Source organism: Anomalospiza imberbis, chromosome 6 (genome assembly GCF_031753505.1).
Source record: "Anomalospiza imberbis isolate Cuckoo-Finch-1a 21T00152 chromosome 6, ASM3175350v1, whole genome shotgun sequence".
NCBI lineage: Eukaryota > Metazoa > Chordata > Aves > Passeriformes > Viduidae > Anomalospiza > Anomalospiza imberbis.
Genome location: NC_089686.1, coordinates 52,273,979 through 52,298,901, shown reverse-complemented (window position 1 = coordinate 52,298,901; position 24,923 = coordinate 52,273,979). Strand labels below are relative to the sequence as shown.

At 39.4% G+C, this 24,923-nt stretch overlaps 1 protein-coding gene across 6 annotated transcripts in view; it reads right to left on the bottom strand.

The window, feature by feature from the left end:
• NAV2 (neuron navigator 2) overlaps positions 1-24,923 on the bottom strand; it is a 405,891-nt gene that overhangs the window by 22,676 nt on the left and 358,292 nt on the right. For 3 of the 6 annotated variants that reach the window (XM_068194174.1, XM_068194170.1, XM_068194169.1), the window contains 10 exons: positions 21,738-22,029; positions 20,122-20,824; positions 16,400-16,867; positions 15,311-15,376; positions 14,057-14,101; positions 11,682-11,842; positions 9,225-9,413; positions 1,809-1,861; positions 515-538; positions 331-405 (listed from right to left, as the gene is read on the bottom strand). In XM_068194174.1, the coding sequence (XP_068050275.1) occupies positions 331-405; positions 515-538; positions 1,809-1,861; positions 9,225-9,413; positions 11,682-11,842; positions 14,057-14,101; positions 15,311-15,376; positions 16,400-16,867; positions 20,122-20,824; positions 21,738-22,029 (2,076 nt within the window). The remainder of the gene's footprint in view (positions 1-330; positions 406-514; positions 539-1,808; positions 1,862-9,224; positions 9,414-11,681; positions 11,843-14,056; positions 14,102-15,310; positions 15,377-16,399; positions 16,868-20,121; positions 20,825-21,737; positions 22,030-24,923) is intronic. The other 3 variants (XM_068194171.1, XM_068194173.1, XM_068194175.1) reach the window with 2 other exon arrangements.

The window sequence follows — 24,923 nt, the reverse complement described above, 5'->3', positions numbered from 1 at the left end:
TCCCACCCAAATATCAAAGCAAGACATTGTTTATAAAAAAAGACTCTGTCCTCAATGATCTTCTCAGGACCTTAAGATGGTTTACACAGGTACAAAGCCAATTAATATTATAACTCAGTTTTTAAAGAAAGATGTAAGATAATTTAGTAGGGCACAGGATGCTATTTTTGGACATATCCCACACATGCATGCAGTTATTTCTTTAAACCCATCAGCAATATGAACTGAACGTTATACACATGAAATCTTTTTGTCACTTAAAAAACCTGGGTGGTAATTGTGGCATTAAATGCATTCCAGGTTAATGTTTGCTCTCAGACTTGGACTCACATTAGCAGTCAGCTGAGTTGTCAGAGCTGACACTTTTTCTTGGGATGCATCCAATTCTCTCCGCAGCTTGCGAATCTGTGGGTTTTAAGAGAGCGCTTTAGTGCATCATAACAAGGAGAAACAAAACAGCAAGAACCACAATGCAAAGTGTCATTTATGCTTGTCAAAGAGGATGTGCTCTTACCTCTGACTGGCACTTCTCTTCAGGCTGTAAAATAAAAGGAAGTATGTGAGGATATTACAACATAACCAGCCTGACAAATTTATGCAAATTATCTTTTTGTATTTCAAGAACTCTAATGTGAATTCCCTATTTTGGATTCCCACATCCATATTCAGTCTAATTTAATCTCCTAATTTATTGACTCTCAAGGAAAAAGAAAATAGGCTGCTGGAGGTACTTCCTTCTGCAGGAAGGAATTTGGGCTCCACCTCAGCCTGCTGAGGTGCACCTCTGATCTCAGTCACGGAAGTGTGAAGAAGTCCTGGCTCTGTCCATAAGGGACTGCACGAGGCTCTGAAGAACCAGGACTGCCACAGAACTTGGCTAATCCTGGGCAATTCCCTTCATCCCATGATCAGCTCTCCATGGGAAGGAGGTCACATTTTTGCATTCCAAAGTGATGTGAAAAAAAAAAAAAATTAAATTCCTCCCACTTGGGTGCTGTCTAGGCACTGTGGCAATGAAAAAGTGCGGACACACAGCCAGTTGTGAGGATGCCAAGTGGATGTACTGACCATCCACTGTGGTCAGCATGATAGAATTGTGGCTACTATGGCTTGTTTCTAACCACAGTTATCAGCTAAGGAGAAATATGGGATAGGAAGTCACACACTCTACTGTTTCTAAGAAAACATACCCACAACCAAGCCACCAGGAAAATTACACCCATCCAAACACACTACTGGGGCCACTCACGCAGCAAGCACAGGAATCTGAAGCTCTGAGTGCTCCCCTGCTATTTTCAAACTCCAGTAAGACTTATTTTAGGATCAGATAACCAAAATGAATACATACTTGTGGAGAAAATGTTACTGGCACAGTGACTAAATTGCCTTTTTTTAAGAATTATTAATATTTGTGCATTGCAAAGTGAACTTAAACATCTTTAGTAGTAAATCATTAATATAAGGATGAGATTACTTTATTCAGCAAATTTTGGGATGCTATAAGTAACAAAGTTCAAATCTCCTCATATCTACAGAGGTGCTTTGTAGCAAAACCTACTTAGCACAGCATAACATACTGACTCAAAAAATCGATGGCTGCTTTTAGGCCATTGAAGTATGTGTTTAATGTGCTAAATATCCACAGGCATCTTCAAGAACATAAACATTCCTGTCCTAGCTAGCATTCAGAACACAGTCAAATGAAAACTGCTTTTTTCCTGCTCCTTGAATGGCAAAGCTAGCACAGCAAGACCAGCCAATTCAATAATTTTGATGAATAAATAAACATTTCATTTCATTATACTCACTGTAGAATAAATAGATGAGGTACTGGACACCAAAGAGAGAGAAGAACCATGCACTAAAGGAAAGAAAATAAACACAATGAATTTAAGTGCACTAACCACAGGGTGGAATCATTATAAATCATCCACTGTCAACCACCAATTTGCTGAAGAAATACTTTCACAAATTTCATCATCCATCATAAACTAAATTATATTTTTGTACCAATAATGAATGGTTTGAAGCATGCATTGCCAGCTGATACAATCCATAACCCTGGATTTAGTAAAGCTGTTTTAAAATTCTCATTATACTTGTTTTTTGGGAAAAATTAGGTGTGGCCAAGATAGTTTACAAAAGTTTTGATTAAGGTCTGTCCAGAGATAAATATTTCTCTGGATAGTTTATATTAAAATTCTTGCAAAAGGACTTACTCAAGATTAAAAAAAAAAACCAAGAAATGCAGAAAGGATTACAAAATTAAATCTAAGTATTTAATCCTCAGTTTTGGGTGAGATTGAGTTTTGTTTTTTTTTCAAAGCAGCAGACCAAGATGGGAATGCCCTGAGAAAACCCCAATATCCAGCTCCATTGTGTAACCAGATGCTCCAAGAGAAGATGTGGAGGACCCAAGATAAAAAAACATTGCCTAATTTTGGGGCTGTGAATTGTCCTCTAAATGCAGCTGTTTCTTCCTTCTGCTGACTTAAGTGAGCTGCATAGGTGCATCAATGAGCCCAACATTCCCTTTCCCTGCAGGGTTTCTTAGTCTTTCTTTAAAGCAAGGACATTTTTTTAACAAGGCAGAGTTGGTTCTCTCATAAAAAATTAACAGTGAAAACATAGCTACAAAACTTCCTCAAAAAGGTTTAGTTTCAAACAATTTTTGCATTTAAATTCAATAAAGGACATACATATACACTGATGACTTAGATGATCTTCAGAGGTTCCTTCCAACCCTAACTATTCTGTGATTCTCAAGGTTGTCACCATCACTCAGGCATCAGGATTTAAATATAGCATAATTTCATTCTTTATTACTCTATTGAAAAAAGTACCTGAAGCTATTCTTTCTGCTACTGAAACATGCAAAATTAATTTTCCTTTATTTTTTTTTAGAAACAAATAGTACTGAACTGAAACTTTCATCCAAAATTTAGGTAACTGAACACAAATCATATGAAATAGCATGAAATCACTTTTTCTTTCTTTTAATCCTCCAGCAAGAAAAAGAAAAAAAAGTTTAGAAAAGCTGCCATTTTGCTTTAATTACCTATTGCAATTCTACATTTGTAATAAATGGGTTCTGCTTTCCCACTGACATTATATCCTAAGGCAATACTGGAAAGAGAAGTAAACAAGGTCTAAGCTGGCTTCTGAAAGAATTTAAGACAATTTAGAAAACCCACAAGAAAATAAAAAAAAAAAAAACAACCTCTCACCCATTTGCTTTCTCTGGGTAATCATATTTTCAATTAAAATGATTTTTCTAGTTAAACATTAAGGACTATCCTGCACTAAGAACATTAAAAATAAATGGTGTGAGTCAGAGCCAGGCTCTGTCTAATGGTGTGCTCCAGCCCTGGCTGTAACCACAGTCCACTTATACTGAAAAGAATGAAAAGAGGAGATAGATACACAGTGATTATTCCACAGGTACATCTTTGCACCTTTTGGGAATCAGCAGAGATGGAAATTCCAGGGGTGGAAACTGCAGTCAGACCATTATTTTGGCTGCTGTGACCTGTCTGCCATTAACTACTTAACTGCTACTGAATCCACTGACACATTTTGTCTGTAATGAAAAATTCTCTTGTGTTCAGAAATGTAATTCTTTGCAGTTGTTTTAGACCTGCTGCTGAATCAGTCAGTAAGTTCCTTGAGTGCCTCCATGCCACTGTGCTAAGAGAAGGAATGGATGACCAATCTCTTCATAACAAAAAGTCAATACACATCCCTTCAGCCATCACTTTCCAAGTTGAAGATCTCTATTTTAACTTTGTATCACAGATGTTCAGTTCTTAAGATCTTCTTCTCACTTTTCTTTACTTGAATTATCCCCTTAAGATTTTCAAGATGGAAAGCCCAAAGTAAGGCAATACTGCACAAGGCCACAAATGGACTCACACAGGTAATATAATATTATTTTCTGGTCTGCCTCCCTATGTTCTTCCTTGTTGAATTTTTTTCCTAATAGAAATGTAACCACAAAAGAGCCCTACCAACTGGCCAGAGAGGAAACAGAAACTTTACCATGGACTTGGTCAGACACAACAAGGAGTTAGCATCAGCTGGAATTTTGAAGATCACATTGGGACTTTAATACAGGAGAGAAGACACAAAATAAGAAAAAAAAGAGAAAGAACATATAACTGGGAATCCTACTCCTGCGTTATGAAACACCACCATCACATAGAATCACAGATTTATTTAGGTTGGAAAAGATCTCTAAGATCATCCAGTCCAACCATTAAGCCAGCACTGCCAAGGCCATCAGTAAACCACATCTCCAAGTGCCACATCTACACACCTCTTCAATTCCTCCATGAATGGTGACTCATGTGCAGGATTTGAACATGTACATAATTTCATATTTCTCATTTCAAGGACAACTAAGGAGTTAATATACTTGTACAATTTCTTTTTAAAGCATCTGCAGATGGCTACTCGAAGGCTATTTAATTTGCAGCATGAAGGCAGTTATGCTCTTGATGCAATTCCTGTTTCTTGCAGCCAGCATGCATCTACATGCAGCCTACAAACCCAAATTGGTCTGGACCTATTAATTTAAAGCACTGTAAATGCACAGGCAAGCATGTATCATTTTTAATGCTAGAAAAGAAAGGCTCTAGCCATGACCATCTGCCCAGAGAGCAGAAAGAAAAACTGGTATTGCAGTCAGTAGTACAAAAAGGAATAATAAATTCTATTCCAATGATAACGGATTTAACTTTTTATCCTCTTGGAGGCTGAAGTATCAGGGTGGAGCCCAGCTCCTGGGGAAGACTGTTGGCTGGAAGAGTGGGGAAACTGGAGAGCCAAGAGACCACTGTAAGAGCCATAGTGAGGGATGTAGGATTCCAGGCAGCTCTTCAAAATGCAGTTTATTGTATCCAAGGCATTACAGCAGTCCAGGGTCGTGGGCGACAGAGCCTGTGCCTACAGCTGTCAGCTCAGCTGCAGACAAGCCTGAAGACCCTTTAATTTTGGTTACGATGCATTATGTACTTTTCTTTGCTGAGCATCTTAATACAAAAGAACCAATCTATACCTTAACTTTTACCTATAGCCTATCATAACTATTATAATTACCATATTCCTGTTACTATTCCCCAATCACTAAAAGTTAGTACGTTACAGTTTAAGCTAAAAGTTGTTTTTCAGTTTTCTTGCAGTGGAAAATTCTGAGACCTTTTTTCTACTAGCAACATCAGCAGTCTTGTTTGTCTGTGGTATCTTTCTGCTTGGTAATAACATCTTGTTTGAGCTGGGTTTATCCTCTACTCTAAGCCATAAAAACTCCTTCTAACTAACATATCCTTTGCCTTTTTAGTTATCCAGTAAGACCAGATCAGCAATTTTTGTCTTATATATCAAAACTTGCTTTCATTTCTATTCCTTCTTCAGATTCTACATTCAAAGATCTTTCTGCCAAGCATACAGATCTGTTAAACTTTCTTGTCAAATTTTCATCCTTCCCAACAGACCACTCAATTTTTATGCTGCATTTTTCCCCCGTGAAATTCTGGCGAGTTTGGAGGCTGCTCCTGCTGGCACCTCCACAGCCCTGAGCCCAGTCTGTCACAAGAGTTATGTACTGCAAGGCTGACCAACCTCCCCACCTACATGCTGTGCAGTGAGAGAACATGACTGTACTTCACACCCAGAGACAAGAGAAAAAAAGGCTTTAAAGAATAAATCCTGGCCCTGCTTTGAAGTTAATGAGAAACAAATGCCTTGTAATATTATGTGCTAGGAAATAATTAAGAAGTAGGTTGGTAAGCTTTAAGACCTGGATTTATGCTTCATTGACACTGGATGATTGTATAAAATTAATTTGTTCATTAACCACAAATTTAAATTTCTATAATACTTTTAAATCTATTCTCTCAAGGTGACGGCAAACCTCTGATATATTCAGAAACACTTAACCACTTAGACCTTGTGACTCCCTGAGAAATAAGCAGGAGCTAGTAAGCAGGTAACTCCTGCCTTCTCTACAGCCAGGGAAGTGATGGCAGACCTTTCTCCTGAAGAGAAAAATAGAGAGACTACACCTAAACATTCAATCCATCTGGTAAAATATTATTATCCTTTTAGGTGTGAAAAATTGAGGAAAATCTGAAAGGGAACTTCAGCATGTCCCCTGTAGGGTCAAATTCCTTCCTCAGATATGAAAGTGGTATTTTCCAACCACTTTCAAGTCCATAATTTAGTGGATATTTCACTGACTTCATGTTTATTACTTTTTTTTAAATGAATAAAAAGCACTTAATAGAACATTTCACCTAACTCTTTTCAAATTTTCCTTTTCTTCTTTTTTTTTAATGGGTTGTCTTCAAACATGCAATACTTATTACATGCTTATCCAAACCAGGCTTCTGCTGGACAAGAATTTCTGAACTACAAGAGAGAGTTTAACCTCCAATGTGCCAAAATGGACTTGCTGCAATCTTGAGCATGGTTAAAAGGCTACAAATTTTTGGAGGATGTCTTCAATAAAACCCAAATAAATTTTGCTGCAGTAGCTCTTCTGGTAAATCACTGAAACGTAACACAGATACAGTGACTCAGATTCCTTCCCAGATTATACTGACTGACTGAGCATGTGGCAGTCTTTGACTGTTCATGATCATTCAGCTTTCTGAGAGCAAACAAAGGTTAATTCCTGCAATGACCCAGCTTTTAGCCCTACAGCATTATTCTAATAATTTTCAACCCCTAATAAAAATCCTTAGCCACAACCCTCTAAAATACAATAAAATGTACTGAATTCTGACTAAATGACTGACTAAATTCAATAACCAATTAATTAATTAATCTTTCCAGAGACATATCCAATACATATTTTCTACCTTCTCCAATGGCAAAAAAAACCATGATGTGATAACCAGAATCTCCAGGAAGGTACTTTGTAGTTCCCAAAGGCCTCTCCAAGCACTGAAGTGTGGCTCCCATGCATGCCTAGTTCTTGGGGAGGAATAACCATGGGGATGGGGCACTGGTATTAACTGTAAGTGCTGAGTAAGTGCAAGTCTTCAGAAGCAGAGGAAAGAGCCATCAAAGGCTTGTGTGGCCTGTGAAGTACAATGAAGCTCCTCCCAACCCTTGCCAGAAAGGAGATTTAAGAATCAAAGAATTAACATTGAAAATGTTTCCTATGAACCACTCCATGCTTGACCTTTCAACGTGCAATGCCTGAGGATTTTCATGTGTGCATGTGACGCTTCCCCCCCTGTCAGCCCCCCTGAACTGCTAAGCTAGCCCAGCCTTGGGGCAGCTGCAGGCATAAGAAGCTTCAGAAACCAGGCGAGATATTCGCAGAGGCTCAGTTTCCAGGTGTTTATTCTCTGGGGAGAAGGAGGAAAAATAGGACGGACAATGGCGATGGAGTTTTTTATCTAGGGTCTGGGAGGTCTGGGTTATCTGGCTCTGGGCCAATGGGGTACAAAGAGGAAGTAAGGATCCTTCTAACAGTCACAGCTATAGGGGTCTTTCAGGAGGATGATACCATTTCACAGGGAAATGCAGCATGCATGAGGATTTTCATGCTTGACTTTGCAAAGTGCAGTGCTTGAGGATTTTCATGTGTGCTCACAGCCACTCCTGCTACAGCCACAAGGGTGCCTGATCAGCAGCAACTGAACTAAATATTCATTTATAGGTAAATGCTTTTTTCTTATTATATTTACATGGGTTCTTTTTATCAGGTGTGGTTACATATTTGAAAAGATGATGAAGCACTAAAAAGACAAGCCTAGATGTTTCAAAGAACTACTCAATTCCCTTTGGAATATCTGTTGTACCAAGCCAGGACATTCAGCACAAATGAAAAGCAAAGGCTATTTGAGTACAATTTAAATACTGGAAGTATTACTGGGATAGAAACAGTACAACTGATATCACTTATCTATACTATAAGCAGAACTGTGGAGGTGCAAGTTCAGAATACCCCTATTGAAGAAACACTGATGTGCTGACTCTAAGCATGAATTAGTCATTCTGAGAGCACTAAAAATGAAGCACAGGATATGTTTAAGCCATTTTTGAACTGTCAAGGTCTACGTACAACACTTATTTCCTGTGTCTGACCAACACAATCACTGAATAAACATCATCATTCTCTTTGGTGACCAGTGACAGTATGTGAGGGAATGTCCTGAATTTGTGTCAGAGGAGGTTCAGGTTGGATATCGGGGAAAAGGCTCTTCACCCAGGGGGTGACTGGGCACTGGAACAGGCTTCCCAAGGAAGTGGTCACAGCAGCAAGGCTGGCAGAGTTTAAGGTGTGTTTGGACAATGCTCTCGGGCACATGGGGTGATTGTTGGGGTGCTTTGGGCAGGGCCAGGAGTTGGATTTGATGGTCCTCATGGGTCTCTTCCAGCACTCTGATTCTACAATCAGAACAACCACCACTAGGACTACAGTTTTAGCTAACATGGAGAGCTCCACACTGAGAGAGCTGTGTTTGAACGGAGAAATGCTCAGTTCCCAAGCAAAGGCCACCCTTTGTGTTGGAGTTCTGGATACTGAGAATTTTAGACTTTCTGTGCTGACAGACTCTGACTCCTAGGAGAGCACTGTATTTGACCTGAGGCCATGGAAAAGGCTTCCAAAATTGATTGATAGCACTGGGATTACAGGTGTGTAGTTGATTAGAAGTGTGTAATATCATAGGGTGGAAAACTTAGAGTTTGGTGTTTCAGAATATAGTAATATATATATATATAAAGTAAGATGGCGATTTTAGGGTGGAGGCTGGTCATAGAATCACAGAATAATGAGGTTGGAAGAGACCTCTAAGATCATCAAGTCCAACCTACAGAATCACATAACAATGAGGTTGGACCTTCTTTACCTTCTTCTTCCTTCTTCTTCATGGGTTTGGGTGGTATTTTGTAATTGGACAGAAAAGTCCACATTGCGGACTTTGAGTGATTAGTTATTGGATTAAAAGTGAAAATAATTTAGGTGTCATTTCTTATTTGGATAGTTTAGCCTTAAAAGATCTTGTATAGAAAGATAGTTAGCCATTTTGTAGCTTGTTGGTAGAATGCTGTAGAACTCACGACTTGTAACACAGATAAGAAATAATAAACACCTGAGTCTGGACACGAAACACTATCTCTAGCAATCAATCCCGACCTTGGCAGAGGCAGAAAAAGAAGCCGAAAACCAGCACCTTTGAGCACCCCCAGCCTCAGAGGACCGTACTGACCCTCCTCGAAGCCGTCGCGGAAGGAGGCGGAGCGGCTCATGGTGCGGCTCTTCTCGTCCAGGGACATGGAGCTGTTGCGGAGGCGTGTGTCGCTGTAGGGGTCGTAGGGCCCGTCGGCGTTGGACAGGCTGTGCGTGCGCAGCATGCTGGGGTTGGACAGGCTCATCTGCACTGCGCTCGTGGGGCTCGCTGCAAAGCCAGCAACAAACACACCCTTACTGCCATGAATGCGGGCTTTCCTGTTCTCCTTTGGTGATCCTCCACCAGCAAAGGTTCTTTCCCCCCTCCCCCATCCTACTTTAAGACACAAATTTTTGATATCACCTTCTCCAGGCTTCATTGGTTTTCAAGTAAGGGGTATGAAAACTAGGCTAGTGAATGTGAAAACTCAAATAAAATAACATCATTTTAAACACTGTCCGTGTGTCCGTAATGTCCATGTGTCCTTAATTCAACAAACAAGCTCAGTCACCTCACTAACACCTCCCAGGCATGGGAGAATGAAAGAAAATTATTGCGTCATTAACTAATTAATGAATTAGTGAATGAATGAATAAATTCATTAGTTAATGAAATAGTTAATGAATGAATATTAATTCCTCATTTTAATGAATAGTAATTCCTCATTCCTCATATTAATTAATTCCTCATTTAATTTGGAACTGTTCTTCCATAAAAATTGTAATATTTTGTCTATATAGAGCAGGACTTAGCTTCTTCAAAGCCTTCAAGTTCTAAGAAAATGACATTTTTGACATTTTTCTATGTATTTTAGTCAGAAATATGAAGAGCTTTTGTTTCCTAATACCTGTACAGTTCAGAACTTTCTTTGCACTATGATGTCCTGAGAACTGTAAAATACTAATTTTGCCTTAAAAGCCAATATTCTATCAGCCAGTGTTTAGAGTACAAAAGTACTGTAATCTCACATATCTCAAAAGAACTTTTGTCCTAAAATTTTGCCTGCTATTTACTAAGAATTAATTCATTTGTGAGTAAAAAAAGAGAATAAAATAATTGTTCACCCGGGCAGGTTCCTCTTGGTATGCTGTCAGTGCCTGTTTCTATATAGACCATCAACTGATACAGACTATTGTAGAAGACAGGATAACTCAGTTCACAGATGCTTGACTTTCATATCATCATTTGCTCTTAAATTAAATCCAGTAACCTCTCTTTACTCCAATATCTTTAAGCTCTCATCTTAAGAACATAGGAAATACTTCTTTTTTTTTTTTTTTTTTTTTTTTGGTGTTCATTGCAGTTTGTAGCCAAAGAGTTTTTGAAGCTAATAGAAATAATCCCCAATACTATACATAAAGTTTCTGGGCCTATGACAACACTTTTTGGTTATTTTTTTTTTAATTTCATGAACTTTCCAGACAGTTTGCTAGCTGATGGAAATGTAGCCACGCTGTGTGTATATTCAGCTGAAATTTTGCTATGTGTCAGTTTATTTAAAGCCACTTATTGAATGTGTTTCTTTCCATAACACTCAAGGAAAGGCTCTAGAATGTCATTACTGCAAGTCAAAACTACACTAAAAATAAGTGACTGTGCAATCTGCTCCAAATTCACACAAGAAGTTCACAAGTGCAAGCTTAACTACTTTGCACATAATTATTATATATAAATTAGTTATTAGATAGAAGTTATCATAAGCAATATATTTATTTTAAATAATAATATTAATTATTATGGAGGGGCATTTGAAAGTCATAAACAAACAGGCATTTTCTTTCCAAATGTCACTTCAAGATGAAATTTACAAACCTGAAGAAACTGCAAAGCAACGAAGTCATATTTAACCAGCCCAATAGAGATGAGCACCACTAGCACTTTAAATCAGGTTATTTCAACTGCTGATACAGTCAACTAAAACCTGCAATGCTTCATGGATCCTGCCAAACAGCATTTATTGTTTCCTTCATTTTAAATATGTTTATCAAAGAAATTAAGTGAAGGAATGGCAGTTTTTCTGACTTGAAACTCCCCTTTTACATATTGCTTGATTGAGCTTTCTGCAATTTTCCAACAAGCCACTTGAAAAAGACAAAGATAAAATACCAAACTCATGAGACTGGCACACACAGTAGGTAAAACACTTGGATTTTAGAGAATTATACATGTTGCAACATCTGCAGGCAACATCTTATGTCCTCTAAGCACCCCAATGTGTGATATCAACTGACAGCTCTACTGAACATTTTACAGAGCTCACAATTTATATTAAGGAATCTGATTACTCCCAGAGAAGCAGTTTCAAAGTTACTGCAAGAATGGCACCTTTGGGCATAGGAGATAATAATGCTAATTTATCACACACATCTCAATGAGAGTGCTTTCTCAGGTTCAATGTAGGCCTTGGAGCTGCTGAAAGAAAATTATCTTGTGCAACATGCTGTTTTCAGGACACACAATGCATTGCTGTGATTATTCAAACAGATAATTATTCACCAAGCTGCAAGAAGTTAAATCTAGTTCCAGAGGGTGATGTTATGCTGGATCCAGATGAAAATGGAGAACTGGCAGCAGTATCCTGCAATCCTCCTGCTGAATGGGACCGGAGCCATTCCTTTGCATCCTCTTGACTGCGGAGCTGGGAGGATGAAGTATACCTGAAAAGACAAACAGGTTTTTTCACCATACTTTGATATATTTAACTTTTTTATTAAAAAATAAAACCAACAAAAAATAACCATGAAAATCAACCATGGTATGTCACAAGGCTTGGGCTGAGAGAGAGAGAGAGAGAGAGAAAGAAAGAAAAATGGAAGAATTCTCATATGAAATTAAAGGACTAAATAATCTAAATCAAATAGAATTCTGAATTAAGGAGCTACTCCAAGCTCTTCCAACATGTTCCTAATTCATTTCACCTCTGTTTGGGGGAAAAAAAACAAACCACAAACTTCTTTCCTATGGCTTCAGGTGTAACCAAACCAGAGTGAACCAAAAGTTACAGGCAGAAGTTGTGCTGTGTAGCACTGTAGGATAAAATGTAGTGTGTGCTACATCATATGATTTAAAAATAAAACTGTAACTTGGAAAACCTTACCCTAAGTTATGCCAAAATTCTAACATTATTTAAATATTTTGGTACATCAATAATCTTAGCTGACTTTTTGTGATATTATAACCAAATTCAAGTCAACAAAGCCATTAGCAGGATTTTTTTCAACAAGCTGTGACCCAATATTTCATATTCCAGAGACATCTACATAAGGCCTGTGGAGGTATATCCCATTTAGTTCAAAACTAACAGCATTAAAACATCATGAAGGAGACTATATTTAGCTTTTCTCAAGGCAATGAAAATAGCAGAAACATGGTCTATGCCAATATCAGTGGCAAAACACCCCCTGGCTTCAGCTTAAGTTTAATTTATTGTGTCTGTGTGTGAAAAATAGGTATGTCAGGACAGGTGTTATGTGAGCTACGTGATGGGGTACAGGTACCAACAGCCAGAGCACCATGGGAATACTCGTCTGCGATAGAATTCAGTGTCTGTCTTGGCTGTGCCATTGCCTTTGGACAAATATTTATGAGTTACTAGCTCTCCTTCCAAAAACTTAGAGCCTATTATTTGCTGATATTATCTATTTAATTAATTTGATTCCTTTCAAATAAATGCCCTACAGTAAGACATCACTTATTAAGGCTATTTTAAATCAATGGGAACACTGCAATAATTTAAAAAGTCAATCTGCTTTCAAAAAATACATTCATTCTTCTGCTTATGCCAACACTTCAGCAGCAGCCCCTGACAATCTGCATTTCTTAAACTTCGTATATAAATCAGTTTATTTGGAAAGGGGCTTTAAACAGTCATGTTACCTTAACACACTACAGATTTATTTTTATTGTCAGCATTAATACCTACCTCTTCAGCACTCAAATGTTTTGGTCTTAGAAAAGAGTATTTATTAGAGACATAGTTGAGGACCATAGAAACATTAAAACAAATTGCCATTTTAAGAAAGGCTTTTAGTACTCAGCTTCATGGGACAAGGCTGCTATGAAGAACAAGATGCACAGCACAGAAAAAAATCACAGCTGCAGTTTCAAGGCAGTGATCCCAGATGCTGCATTAAGCAATTCAGAAGCTGAATTTCCTAATTTGTCAAAGATACCTTCTGTAAATTCTCTAACATGTAAAGCATTTAATTAACATAGCCAATAGTAATTCTGGCTAGAATTGCTTATATCAATGGAAAAAAAGTATGTTATAAAAATCACTACCTTACAGATGTACAAAATGTGAGAAGATAACAGCTGAAAGTTCATTTGATGATTTTTTTGTTATTTTCTATGAGAGTAGAGAATAAGGTATAGTTTATATAGATTGTAGATTATAAACTATAGATTAAGGTATTCTGATGCAATTTTTAAAACATTAATATGTCCAATTTCATCCTGAAAGGTTTCGTGTGATCCTTTAAATCTTTTCCATTTATATAACAACACCAAGGTTCCCAAGATAAAAAAAATTATTTCAGGTCATTCCATGTAACAGCCACAGAAACAGCAACATTATTAGTTTTTAATCAAGCCCAGGGATGCTTCGAGATGCTTCCCAGCAATTAAGCCAGCAAAAGCCACAGTTCTTGCTCAAGCAGTGAGGCCACTGGATGAAAAAAACACAGTTGTCAATGGCCTTCTTTGAGGACTGAAAGAAAGCAAGAAAGAAAGCAAGCAAAAAGGAAGCAAAAAGGAAGAGTATTGTTGCCACCTCTTGCAAACTGAGACCATCACCACCAGCCACAACAGAAACACAAAGCAAACTCCAAAGCCACCACAGAAGACGTTAAACCATGTGGAAACACCAATACCTGAGTCCCTTCTTAGGCAAAGTGTTCCTATCAAGATGTGGGTCGCTGCAGAAAATTTAAAAGAAAAGAACTTCAGAGAAGAACAAAAGGGAAGGAAAAAGATCAGGACGAAGGACGTACAAACATCTGCATCACCTTTTCAGAGGAAAAGGTGCTGGGGCCTCCCTAACAGAAACATGCACAGACCTCCTCACCCAGGTGGGGTTTGCACAAACATGCAGCTGCTACCATGCCAATGAACCACATCTCTTCACAACCTCATTTCACTGTTTCTCCTACCCACAATGAACAAAAATGGCTCTTTAAACATTAAATAGGTGTTTAAAAATACACTTTTCAGCAGGCTATTGGAAAAACCTGATGGGAATATTGAAGTCCAAACCACCTTCCCATCATTTCTTTCAGCAGACACCTTTTAGGGAATGCAGCTAATTACTGTAAAGAGGTATTGGAGCCCAGACTGTTTAAATTTCCAAATCTTAACCTAAGTTCCATTAGCAAAGTAAAAGGGACCGATCAGTTGCCCAAAATTCAACTATTTCAGTTTATGGTTTTGCAATTGATGAGCAGAGGCTGTTAATTTCTTTTTAAAGAAAATACCCCTGTGGTTAAGTAAATTAATTAAATGACAACCCTTATCGCTAAGTTATAGTATGGGACTGATAAAATTACATCAGTGAGCAAAAGTGAGCTGGAATGTTTAGATTTTGTGTCATCTTTTCCTAACTTTAACATTCATTTGTACAAGGATGACTGTACCTAAGTACTTGGAAAACACTCATGAACCAAGCTGCAGAAAGAGACTGACAACACTGAATTACACAGGGACTTCACAACAAAAAGGACAGGCCAGAAACGCAGTGGGAAAAGCAGCATGCCAGAAGAATGCTGAAATGCTAGTGAGAGTTTAGATTCGTAGGGGGGAAAAAAAGGGCATGACTTTCAAATTGCCTTTGGCAAAGATATGAAGGGTGGGTTAAAAATACCCCCCCAAACCAAAGAACATTCCCAGAAATGAGAGCAACACCAAAAACATGCCAACTGTGCTGTAGGCCACTCTCCAGATTGATTTGGGTGGGTAGATGTGTTTTTGCAGGGACTCTCACTGGCATGTCTTTGTGTCAGTTCACACCTGGATGATGAACACAGCAGAGCACCCAACTGAGCACAGTCCGGCACAAAACAATTTGCTTCACTGAGATGGGCAACAAAACCTGCAGCCTTGAGCATACTCGTGTCCTGAGACAGCATTACCTGTCCTGTCTCCTGGGCAAAGTATTTCGGCAGAATTTGGGGCTAGCAGCAGGGGAAGAAAGAGGGCTAGAAAGAGCAGTTCAACAAGACAGAAAACAAGAAAACGAGTATTAGAATGAAAAGATGAGAAAACAAAAAGGAATTATAATAAAACACAAACAGAACTCCAAACTATCAAAACACTACATTCAGGTGCAATTTTCTCCATTGAGACACAGCTGCAAATATCTTGCTACCTGAACTCATCACTACACATCAGGACATAGCTGATATCAGTGCTTGGAAGGGTTCTACTGCCATCTACAAGAGGTCCTTCAGAGACCACTGTAGAGTTCACCCCAGTGTCAGTTCAGTGTGCCACCAATCCAGCTCTGACGCTGGAAAAGCCCTGTTCCCTCCTCCCCACTCAGCCTCCTCCCAGGTCCTACCCTGTGTCCACACAGGTACCAGTGAATTCCATTGTATACAGAGCTGGGGAACTGATCAGTATGAAATACAATTCAGCTGACTGTTTTTCACTTGGATCCAGCTTCCAATAGGATTCACTAAGCATTCACACGAATGCTTGTACTGAAATTTTGTAGTGAACGATTGGAGATAGGACAAGACAGCAGGGAGAGGATGAGAAGGGATCAAGTGACTACAGAGATGGGGACTTGTCTTTTCAGCATCATCTCCAGTTTGAAAGTCATCAAATTCTATAATCAAAAAGTTTAACAGGAAATGGTTGACTTTTCAAATCAAAATTGGAGGTTTTTTTAAAATACCACTATCAGCTCAATTAAGAGCAGATCTTCGGAAGGATAACCTACAATGCAAAATTCAAGTATTAGGTACCATCTGGTAGCAAAAAAAAGTTGTCACATTGGCTATGACAGCAAAATAAAACCCTCTTCTGAACCCATCCTCCTGCTCTGAACTGGGCTCCTTTTCTGGAATAACTTATCTCTATGTTCTAGTCCTAGAGTTATCTGCACTATCTGGTAAGAGGCATTACTTGATTTGTATCTGCAGCATTGGCTACTGCTGCCAGGACTTCATTCCCACTTGAGATACAAACATATAGAAACAAGAGAAAAACCCACCAACCTTTCAGACAACGTAGTCTTGACACTGTTGGTTCGTACGAAGGGAGTCAGAGAATCATCCTTGGAGGCTGGAATCAAGCCACTGGAGGAGTTGTGGCTTAGCCCACCTCCACTGCTCAGGGAGATGTCTATGGATTCGCAGCTGGTGTGAAGGCTGCTGACAGACTGGTATCCAATACCATCCTTGCTAACTGCGGAAGAAGTACTGGCGTTGGTACCCCATGTCAAACTGTTGGAAGGAGCCGAGTGTGCAGAACTGGGGCTGGAAGCCAGTGGAGACTGGTTGAGATCTGTGTTTTTACCATAGAGGGGACTGCTGCCCCCACTGCTCAGCACACCACTACTAGATGGGGAGTCAAGGTTACTCTGCTGGTTCATGGTAGCGTGAGGGTTGGAGATGACTACTGAGTTTTTCATATTTTCAGCTGTTGTGATGGGAACTTGTTTAGTAGGCTTGCCACCAAAAAGTCTGTAAAAAAGAAGACAGCATGAAAAATACATAAAATGGAACAGTTAACATGAGGATATCTTAAATTTCATCTTAGCTTCAGAAAACCAGTAATGAGCACATGATCCTAGACTGTATATTTGCAACTATACATTTATAATCTTGTGTTCACTGTCCCTTTCAATAAAGCCCAGAGGCAATTACAACAGCTCCAAATCTATCTCAGGTGTGTCACCTTTGAATCATCAACCAATACTTCCACAAAGCTAAAATATAGCTTCACAGAACTAAGATACAACCATATTGTCTTCTGTTCCTTAAGGAAAAAGGACACCAGAGAAACAATCTGATGTATGGAATACTAGAGATTGGAAGCTTACTGACCAGGTAAATTCTGCACAAATCGACAAATGCTCTGCAAAGAAACAGCTTTTGCTGGGATGCAACGTAGGCCTGTTTCATTCCACAAGCAAAGCTGGCTGGAAACCGTATTTTTTAGTGAAGAATGTGATGTTGTTACCTACTTTTTGGCACCTGGAATTGGCTAGTAAAAAACTAGGTGAGTTCCACAACACGGGGAGGGAGGGGATGGAGTAGACTGACTGCAGCATCACTGCTGCCTGTGATGCAGCTGCACTGCCAAGGAAGCAAAGACCCCAGGTCCCTCATAAACAGTCAATGGGAAACTTCTCAGAAGTGCCCAGGTGCCTCAGTAGTAAACATGCTTCGGACTAAATTATCAATCATTCCAAAACCGATCTTCAAAATTAGGAAGGAAGCATATCTTCCACTCTAGCTTCAAACACCCACCCCAAAACACTGCTTTTGTTTCTACCTCTTGGCTCCTGTAACTACCTTTGGAACCTTGGTTTTCCTCACATATACCTGTATGGATTTGCTTTTTTATCATTCACTGTGGAGTACTGTGGGTGAAACCTTTCAGAATAGAGGACTACAGCACTTATATACAAGTGTTTCTGAAGACTTAGGAGTGGGCATGCACCAGGTAGAACTTTCACTGCTTTGGAGAATGCCCAGGTTGTTGGACACATGGACACGAAGTCACTTTGTCCATCACTTCCCAGAAACACAGGCTGTGTTAGACCTGGGCACCTGCAGCACACCTGGAGCAAGCCCAGTGATGCCCAGCAGCAGTGTCCAGGCTGCACAGATGCTTCCTGCAGCTCCAGTGCATGAAACACACCTGAGCTGGGTAGCTGCTGCTACATACTTGCCACAAGGCACCTGGACAACACTTCCGACTGAGAGAGCAGGTTTAGATCAGACATAAGGAAGAAATTCTTCCCTATGAGGGTGATGAGGTCCTGGTACAGGTTGCCCAGGAAAACTGTGGCTACCCCATCCCTGGAAGTGTTCAAGGCCAGGCTGGGTGGGGCTTTGAGCAAGCTGGGATAGTGGAAGGTCTCTCTGCCCATGGCAGGGGAGTCAGAACAAAATGATCTTCAGGGTCTCTTCTTACCCAAACCCGTCCATGATTCCAATGGCCCTCAGCAGCTATACCAGCTTAGTGTATTCCTCCAGATATTCCTGTGCCAGAGCATAGAACCTCTTCAGCTGCACTGGGGAAACCACTCTTAAAGAAAGCATCCCAGAGCTTAAAAAACCCCAAACACCCACACAACAGTTTATAAGCTATTTTTAAGCTACCCCCTGTTTATGCCAACATAGAAGTTACATATATTCACAAACTTACAGGTAAGTCTGTATCATTACATAGGTATGGATTCCAATTCACTGTGTAATACCAAAAAAAAACTACAGGGCCAAAAGGAAATATGCAAAAAAAATGTCTGCAACTCAACTGACTATGAAAATTAAGCTCAAAATCTTCTTTACAGTCATCCAAGAAATCAGTAATAAGCAGACAAGGCCCAATTCAACTCTGACACATTTCAACATATGACAACTTTGACAGGCTGGTGAAAATTCAAGTGTGAAATTGTAAATCAAATGAGGGAATAGTTAAATTGAGCCTCAGTGTCTGCTCTTTTAAGTTTCATGTATTTCTAATGTAGCATTTCAATTACACAGCCAGCAATGCAGCTTTTTAGTAATAAAAATTCCCAATCACATTCCTACCAATGTGCCTGAGGCACACTGAAATCACTGAATACGCTGAAAATCTGCATTTCTAGTTGTGTATCCTATAGAAGTGAAAGGCCTACTGGAGTTTTTAAGTAGCCATTGATGAAAATTATAGTTCCAAAGTACATGGCTTATCTATTGTTAACCAGGTACAAAATAAAGTACCTTCAATTGCCCTCACACAGACTCTTCAAATAAAACCACCCATCTACAAACAGTTTACAGCATCAGCCTAAGCTGCCATCACAGCCATTATGCTTGCACTGGTGCTTCAGATGGAATGTGGCTTTCTCACATCACTGGAAGCAGGATGATGGAGCATAACTGTATGGGTATTATGGGCATCAAGACAAAATGAAATGCAAAGCACTGCAACTTGAAACACACAAGCTACTTAAATTCAGTTGAAAAATAATATTAACAGAACTTTTCACCAATATCAAGGCTTTGATATACACTGCATTAACAAATTAGCTCCTCACCAACTATTTGTTAATGTTAGTGTGGGGGTACTCTTGGAGAAATAGAAGACAGATAGGATTTTTGTCAAAAAAATAGTATTAAAATAAGAAAATTTAACCCAGCTTAGACAGTATCTTTATTTAGGGTTCTTCTACACAGACTAAAATGCTGAGTCTTGCAACATACTGGGCTAATCCATACAGGTTATAATAGTTTGCTTTGGGTGAATCTAAGCCTGGCAGGTCAATGCCACTGTCATCATGAAAATCTGCGATAACCCTCCAGTTGTTGGTTTACAATTTGATCCACGACTGGAATATTTCCAGGTTTGTTACATACACATCTGTGCAAGAACTCTCCAGTAACCTTCAGGTAAGAAAATTCTTCTATCTGTGATATCTGCATGGATAAAAGCCTCCAGGTATGATTTCTGCAGCAAGGAGACTCAAATTATAATTGCCAAAGCTTCTGCCAGACAGGTTTGTTTTTATTCCTGAATGTTAGACTTCTGCTGCTGTCGCGTGATGTCCTAAGTATCAACAACACTGGCCAAGCTGCTTATGTGAAATTAAATGCAAACACCGAGACCTTGAAGTAGAACACTAAATAGTAAGTGCTGCATCAAAGCCAGCCAGGCCTGACTGGCAGAATCCTGCTCATTCAGCTTCCACTAACACCACTGCACAACCGAGGAATTTGTTGCCTACCTGCGCAGAGTGGGAGAGGCCACATCGGGGTACTTGACTCCTTGCTGGTGGGTACTCTGAGCTCCGCTAGCAGCAGTCTGTGATGCAGGGTTCACTTTAACAGAATTACATGAAGCCACGCTTTCGTTGTCAGACGAAATCCCTTTCTCTTTATCAGTCTGATTGACTAATCCTGGCAGAGAGCTTCCAAGGATTACCTTGGCAGGCTCTCTGATTTTAGGGACAAGCAACCCAGCTGACTTGCTGCTTATGTTGGAGTCTATGCTACTTGTGCTAGATCTATTCCCAGCTCCACTTCTGCTACTGGATTTACTGGGCCGGGGTAAGCTACGGTACTGAAGATTAGTTCGTGCACTAAGTGCTAAGTAGCCATCATCCTGGTTCTGGGAGCCATCAGCACTAGTCTTCCGACCAGTGGTCCTACCCATGAGTCCAGATGACTTGGGGATCTTTCCCAAGGTAGCCGATCTACTGGTGAGAGTTGCCCCACTGGCAGTGATTATGGTCATGCCTATGGCTGACCCGCTCTGTTTCTTAAATCCAAAAGTATTAGCATTAGCAGCAGTTGTCCTAGAGTTACTTGTGGGAAGCTTTTTGGATTCATCACCACTGCTGCGTCCTGCATCTGATGGGGAACGTTTAACACGTCCAGCTTTAGGAGATAGTCTACCCTTTTCTGATACCTTGGCGTCATCAGTTTTCCCTACAAAAATAGAAAAAGAATTCTAATATTTAATGACTTGAAAACATCAAGCAAATGATGAAACTCAAAGCAGCATGAAAAGCAAAAGCGTGTTAGCCACTGGAGTGTGGTTCAAAGTTATGATCTAGTCTGCACTGAACTTACATGCCACTCTACTGAGTTACACATGCAGACTTGCCAAAGGAAGTATGTGGTGCCTTTGCCTTCGAGAATATGAAAAGCAGAACAGCCTTACATAATAGTGACAAGATAAGAAAAAAAAGTTTCCCTCTGTAGCTACCACAGATCAACCATTTCTATCATTACTCACTAGTAGTGTTAGGCTGATAGTATAATTTTCCTAAAAGGCATTGTTAAAGCATTTGTATTGTTCAAAACAGTATATAAAACTTTTTCATATACAATTGTGTACAAGACCTAATAAAAAGAGAGGTGTTAAATTATATTGCTTGATTATGCAAATTCAATTTTCCTTCACACATCTGCAAGTGCTAAAGTCATTAATTCACTTACAAGAAAAGCCAGAAATCATGTTTAGTATAAACAAACATGCTTGTTTAGTAAGGGGGGGTGGAAAGCTCCTCAACCATATATGTTGCATGCTCTTGGTTAACAGTGACTTCAAAAACTAAAATTATATTATTTATTCTTCATACAGCAATACTGTGCCAAATAAATAGCTTGGCTTAAGGCCAGAGTTTTCATGAAAACAACTGGCAGGTTGTATTAATTCGAAATACACATTTTCAGACAGAAATAGAAATGGGGACATAGAAGATGCTGCTTAGGTTAAAGCAATGCCTAAAAATACAGACAGGATTACCTGAAGTTCAGGTTCTGCCTCTGCAAATATTTAAACTGTTTTCACACCAAACACATTTTTGGCTTGTTTACATCTTATGCCTTTTCTCACCTGTTCCAGGTGTCTTTAACATGCCTGAGGTGGTTGAAGGTTTAGGCCTTGGTGTGGTAATGCCAACTTGAGCTGACATGCCCCTTCGCCAGGAGCCCGTCTGGGAAATAACAGTGTTCTTCCTACCAGAAGTGCTTTTATCAGACTCATCTGACACATCAGAGGGATTCCGCCTCCACTTGGATCCCGGCTCCATTTTTATGCTGCTATCAGATCCCCCATCAGATTTCTTGACTTCATCACTGGACCATAAGGAATTCCGCTCCACCTGGGAATGCTTTTCTGCATCGGTCTAGGACAGATAAGGAATTGCAAGACAACTTTCAGAGCAAGCTTTCTTTTAAGAAGCTTCATAAGTAGGAACCATCATCCTGATTAATCAGCTCAGCGGTCACCTCTGAGTACCAACAAACATGACATGCCTTTGATGAAGAAATGTCACAGCAAGAAATTAACCCCAGCAATGACATAATTTTTTAATATGCTTTGTAAGAAAAATACAAAAAAACCCACAACACCCATGCTCCTTGGAATAAATAAAGGGGAAAAAAACCCTACTTGATTTATAAAGGACATACTCAGTTCCATGACATTTATAATCCTCCATCTCAAATTTCTGACAAACCCTTTTACTGCAATGCCAAAAAAGCATTTCAAACCTGTGCAGTCAGCCTTCCTTTGTTCCTGCTGCTTTCTTATCTCTTGTCTGGCAATCTGATCTCTAGAGCATGAGGAGGCAGCTTTTGGAACAGATCCAAATATGTGGAATACTGTTAATTCTAATGCAACATGGTAGAAGGACACCCAAGGACTGAAGAAAAACTTTCTAACAATAGTCAAGATTGACTTCAATACATGAATTACTTTAGTTTCTCTTGCAGACTGTTTTTCCCCCTACTCTTTGCACAGATTGATTGTGTTACCAGTCTCTTATGGAGAATTTTGCTAAGCCCAATATTAAATAGAAAAATTTCTCATTAGCATACCTTTGCCAAAATCTCAGATATGCTTAAATTAAATATATTACCCTATATATATATATATGTATATATTTTATACATTCCCCATGCATTAATATTTCCCACTGCTAATTATTACTCTTCCAGAATTCTACTCCTGTCTAATGCTGTTGATTAAATTTGATGAATGTGGTAACACCACAACCAACAAGTTTATGATCAGGCACAAATGACAAATGTCCACACATTTGACACGGATCAGGATAAAAAATTCATAGCTGAAGTATTCTCCAACCACCACAGCACCATGAAAGAGACTGACTGCAGTTCCCAAGTACAGGCTGATGGGTTTTGGTGAGGTGTTGATGCCACCTCTTCTGCCCTGCAGCCTCATCAGAAGATGAATGCGCTCAGAGCTGTGTGGTAGGCAAAAGGAATTATTTAAAAGGAAATTATTTTAAATATCCCAAAGCATTATAAAGCTCACAGTCTTTATTCCTTTTGGATCATCAGAAAAACACAGCACAGGAGAAGCTGTAAGATTATTTACCACGCTTTTCAGCTTTTAAGTTCCTAAAGAATGTTTTAAGTTTATGACTTTTCTTTACCTACCAGATCACACCATTAATATTAAAGAATTTAGGGGAACTGTGCTTGAATTTCCTCTGCTTTTTACTGTAACTACTTTTTTTTAAAGCCTGAAAAACTAGTTAAGCGATCAATATGTGAAAGCTGACACCACATATCACAATGGTCTTTCTTCAGTCAGGAAACAGGGCTTCAGTTATTTATCTACATATTGAGTCATTAGACTAACATGCATTTTGAATAATGGATTTAGGTAATATTATATTCTTGTACTTTCCTTGTGCTATGCAAATGTTGTTTCCCTATCTCTCCATTCAAAGAGAGCAACCCAGTGTAGGCTTGAATGAATCTCTGCTTTCTAAGTCCCTTCTCTTCCTATGCCTGCCAGGTTTGGGGCTGGTGGGTCACTTTTCTATTTCTGACGATCAGTAGGTGTGTAATAAATTCACAGTGTAACTGTTCCTATGTCCTGTGCCACTTCAAAATCACTGCTTCATGCAAACAGCTCCTACATTCACAGATCTTGGAAGAGAGCACAGACAAAAAGTACCAAATAATCAACCAACAAAGCCGCCTCAAAGACACCATTCCTCATGCAGTCACTTCAGCATCTTGTTCCAAGCTCCTTGTCTGGAATTGTGTGTATGCACTGTTAATGTTCAAGAACAAGAAATACACCTACCTCCTAGCAAAGGCCTTATTCTAGTTTTGGTTGACTAGGAAATATTCCTGTACCTTTTATTTCTCCTCTCCTCATCTGTAAGAATAGTACAGTCTCCACAGAGAGAACAGCATTGCAAAAAGTCCTCTACCATTGCTCTCCTCCCTTCCATTCCACTACTACACCCACGGCCAAAGCTTTCCTACAGCCTTTGAAATGCTGCACCTCCACCTTTGAAACCCTCTGGCCAGAGATGCTTCTGTTTAATGGTAAACACTGAGAACAGCACAGAAACATGACTAAGGAATCAAAACCAAAACACAGTGAAACCTGGCTTGGGGATTGCAGCTGAAATTCCACCCACCCAGAAGGGTGAAAGTGGAAATACTCTTGGCTGGAGGTCATGGCAAGACACAGTGAGCATGAGCTGAAAGCAAAGCCTGAGCTAGGAGCAAACTACCAGCATTTCTCAACTCACTCATAAAGTTTTGTAAATCTGAAGCTGTGAACAAACCAAACCCATCTTTGCTGAGAAAATGTCTTATCCAACTGCTCAGGGATGCTGCAGTTTTCTATTTAAAGGAACCTTTCTACTTCCAATCCTTTTACCTTCACATGATTGAATTTGTTACTTGGTCTCTTTCTCCCATCTTATTTCAGTTAAGTAAGTTATTTTCAAATGCCTACCAGGTCTTAATTTCTCCTTAAAGTATGCATATGATGTGACTTTAAAGGCACACCGTATGTAGTACTGTGATAAAGGTAACTTACCTAATTCTGTGCAATAAAAAGGAAAAATACGAGGGTGCCAAAACTCCTCTAACTACATTAAGTGGTTTGGTACTTGGCATGATCACAGCAGGACATGGGAACGTGGCAAGGCAAATTCTGGTTCCCATCACTAGCTTGTTCAGAAACAACTTGCAAACATCTTCACTGCATTGCTATAAAAAGGGGCTACAGCTATGAATGTCTCTG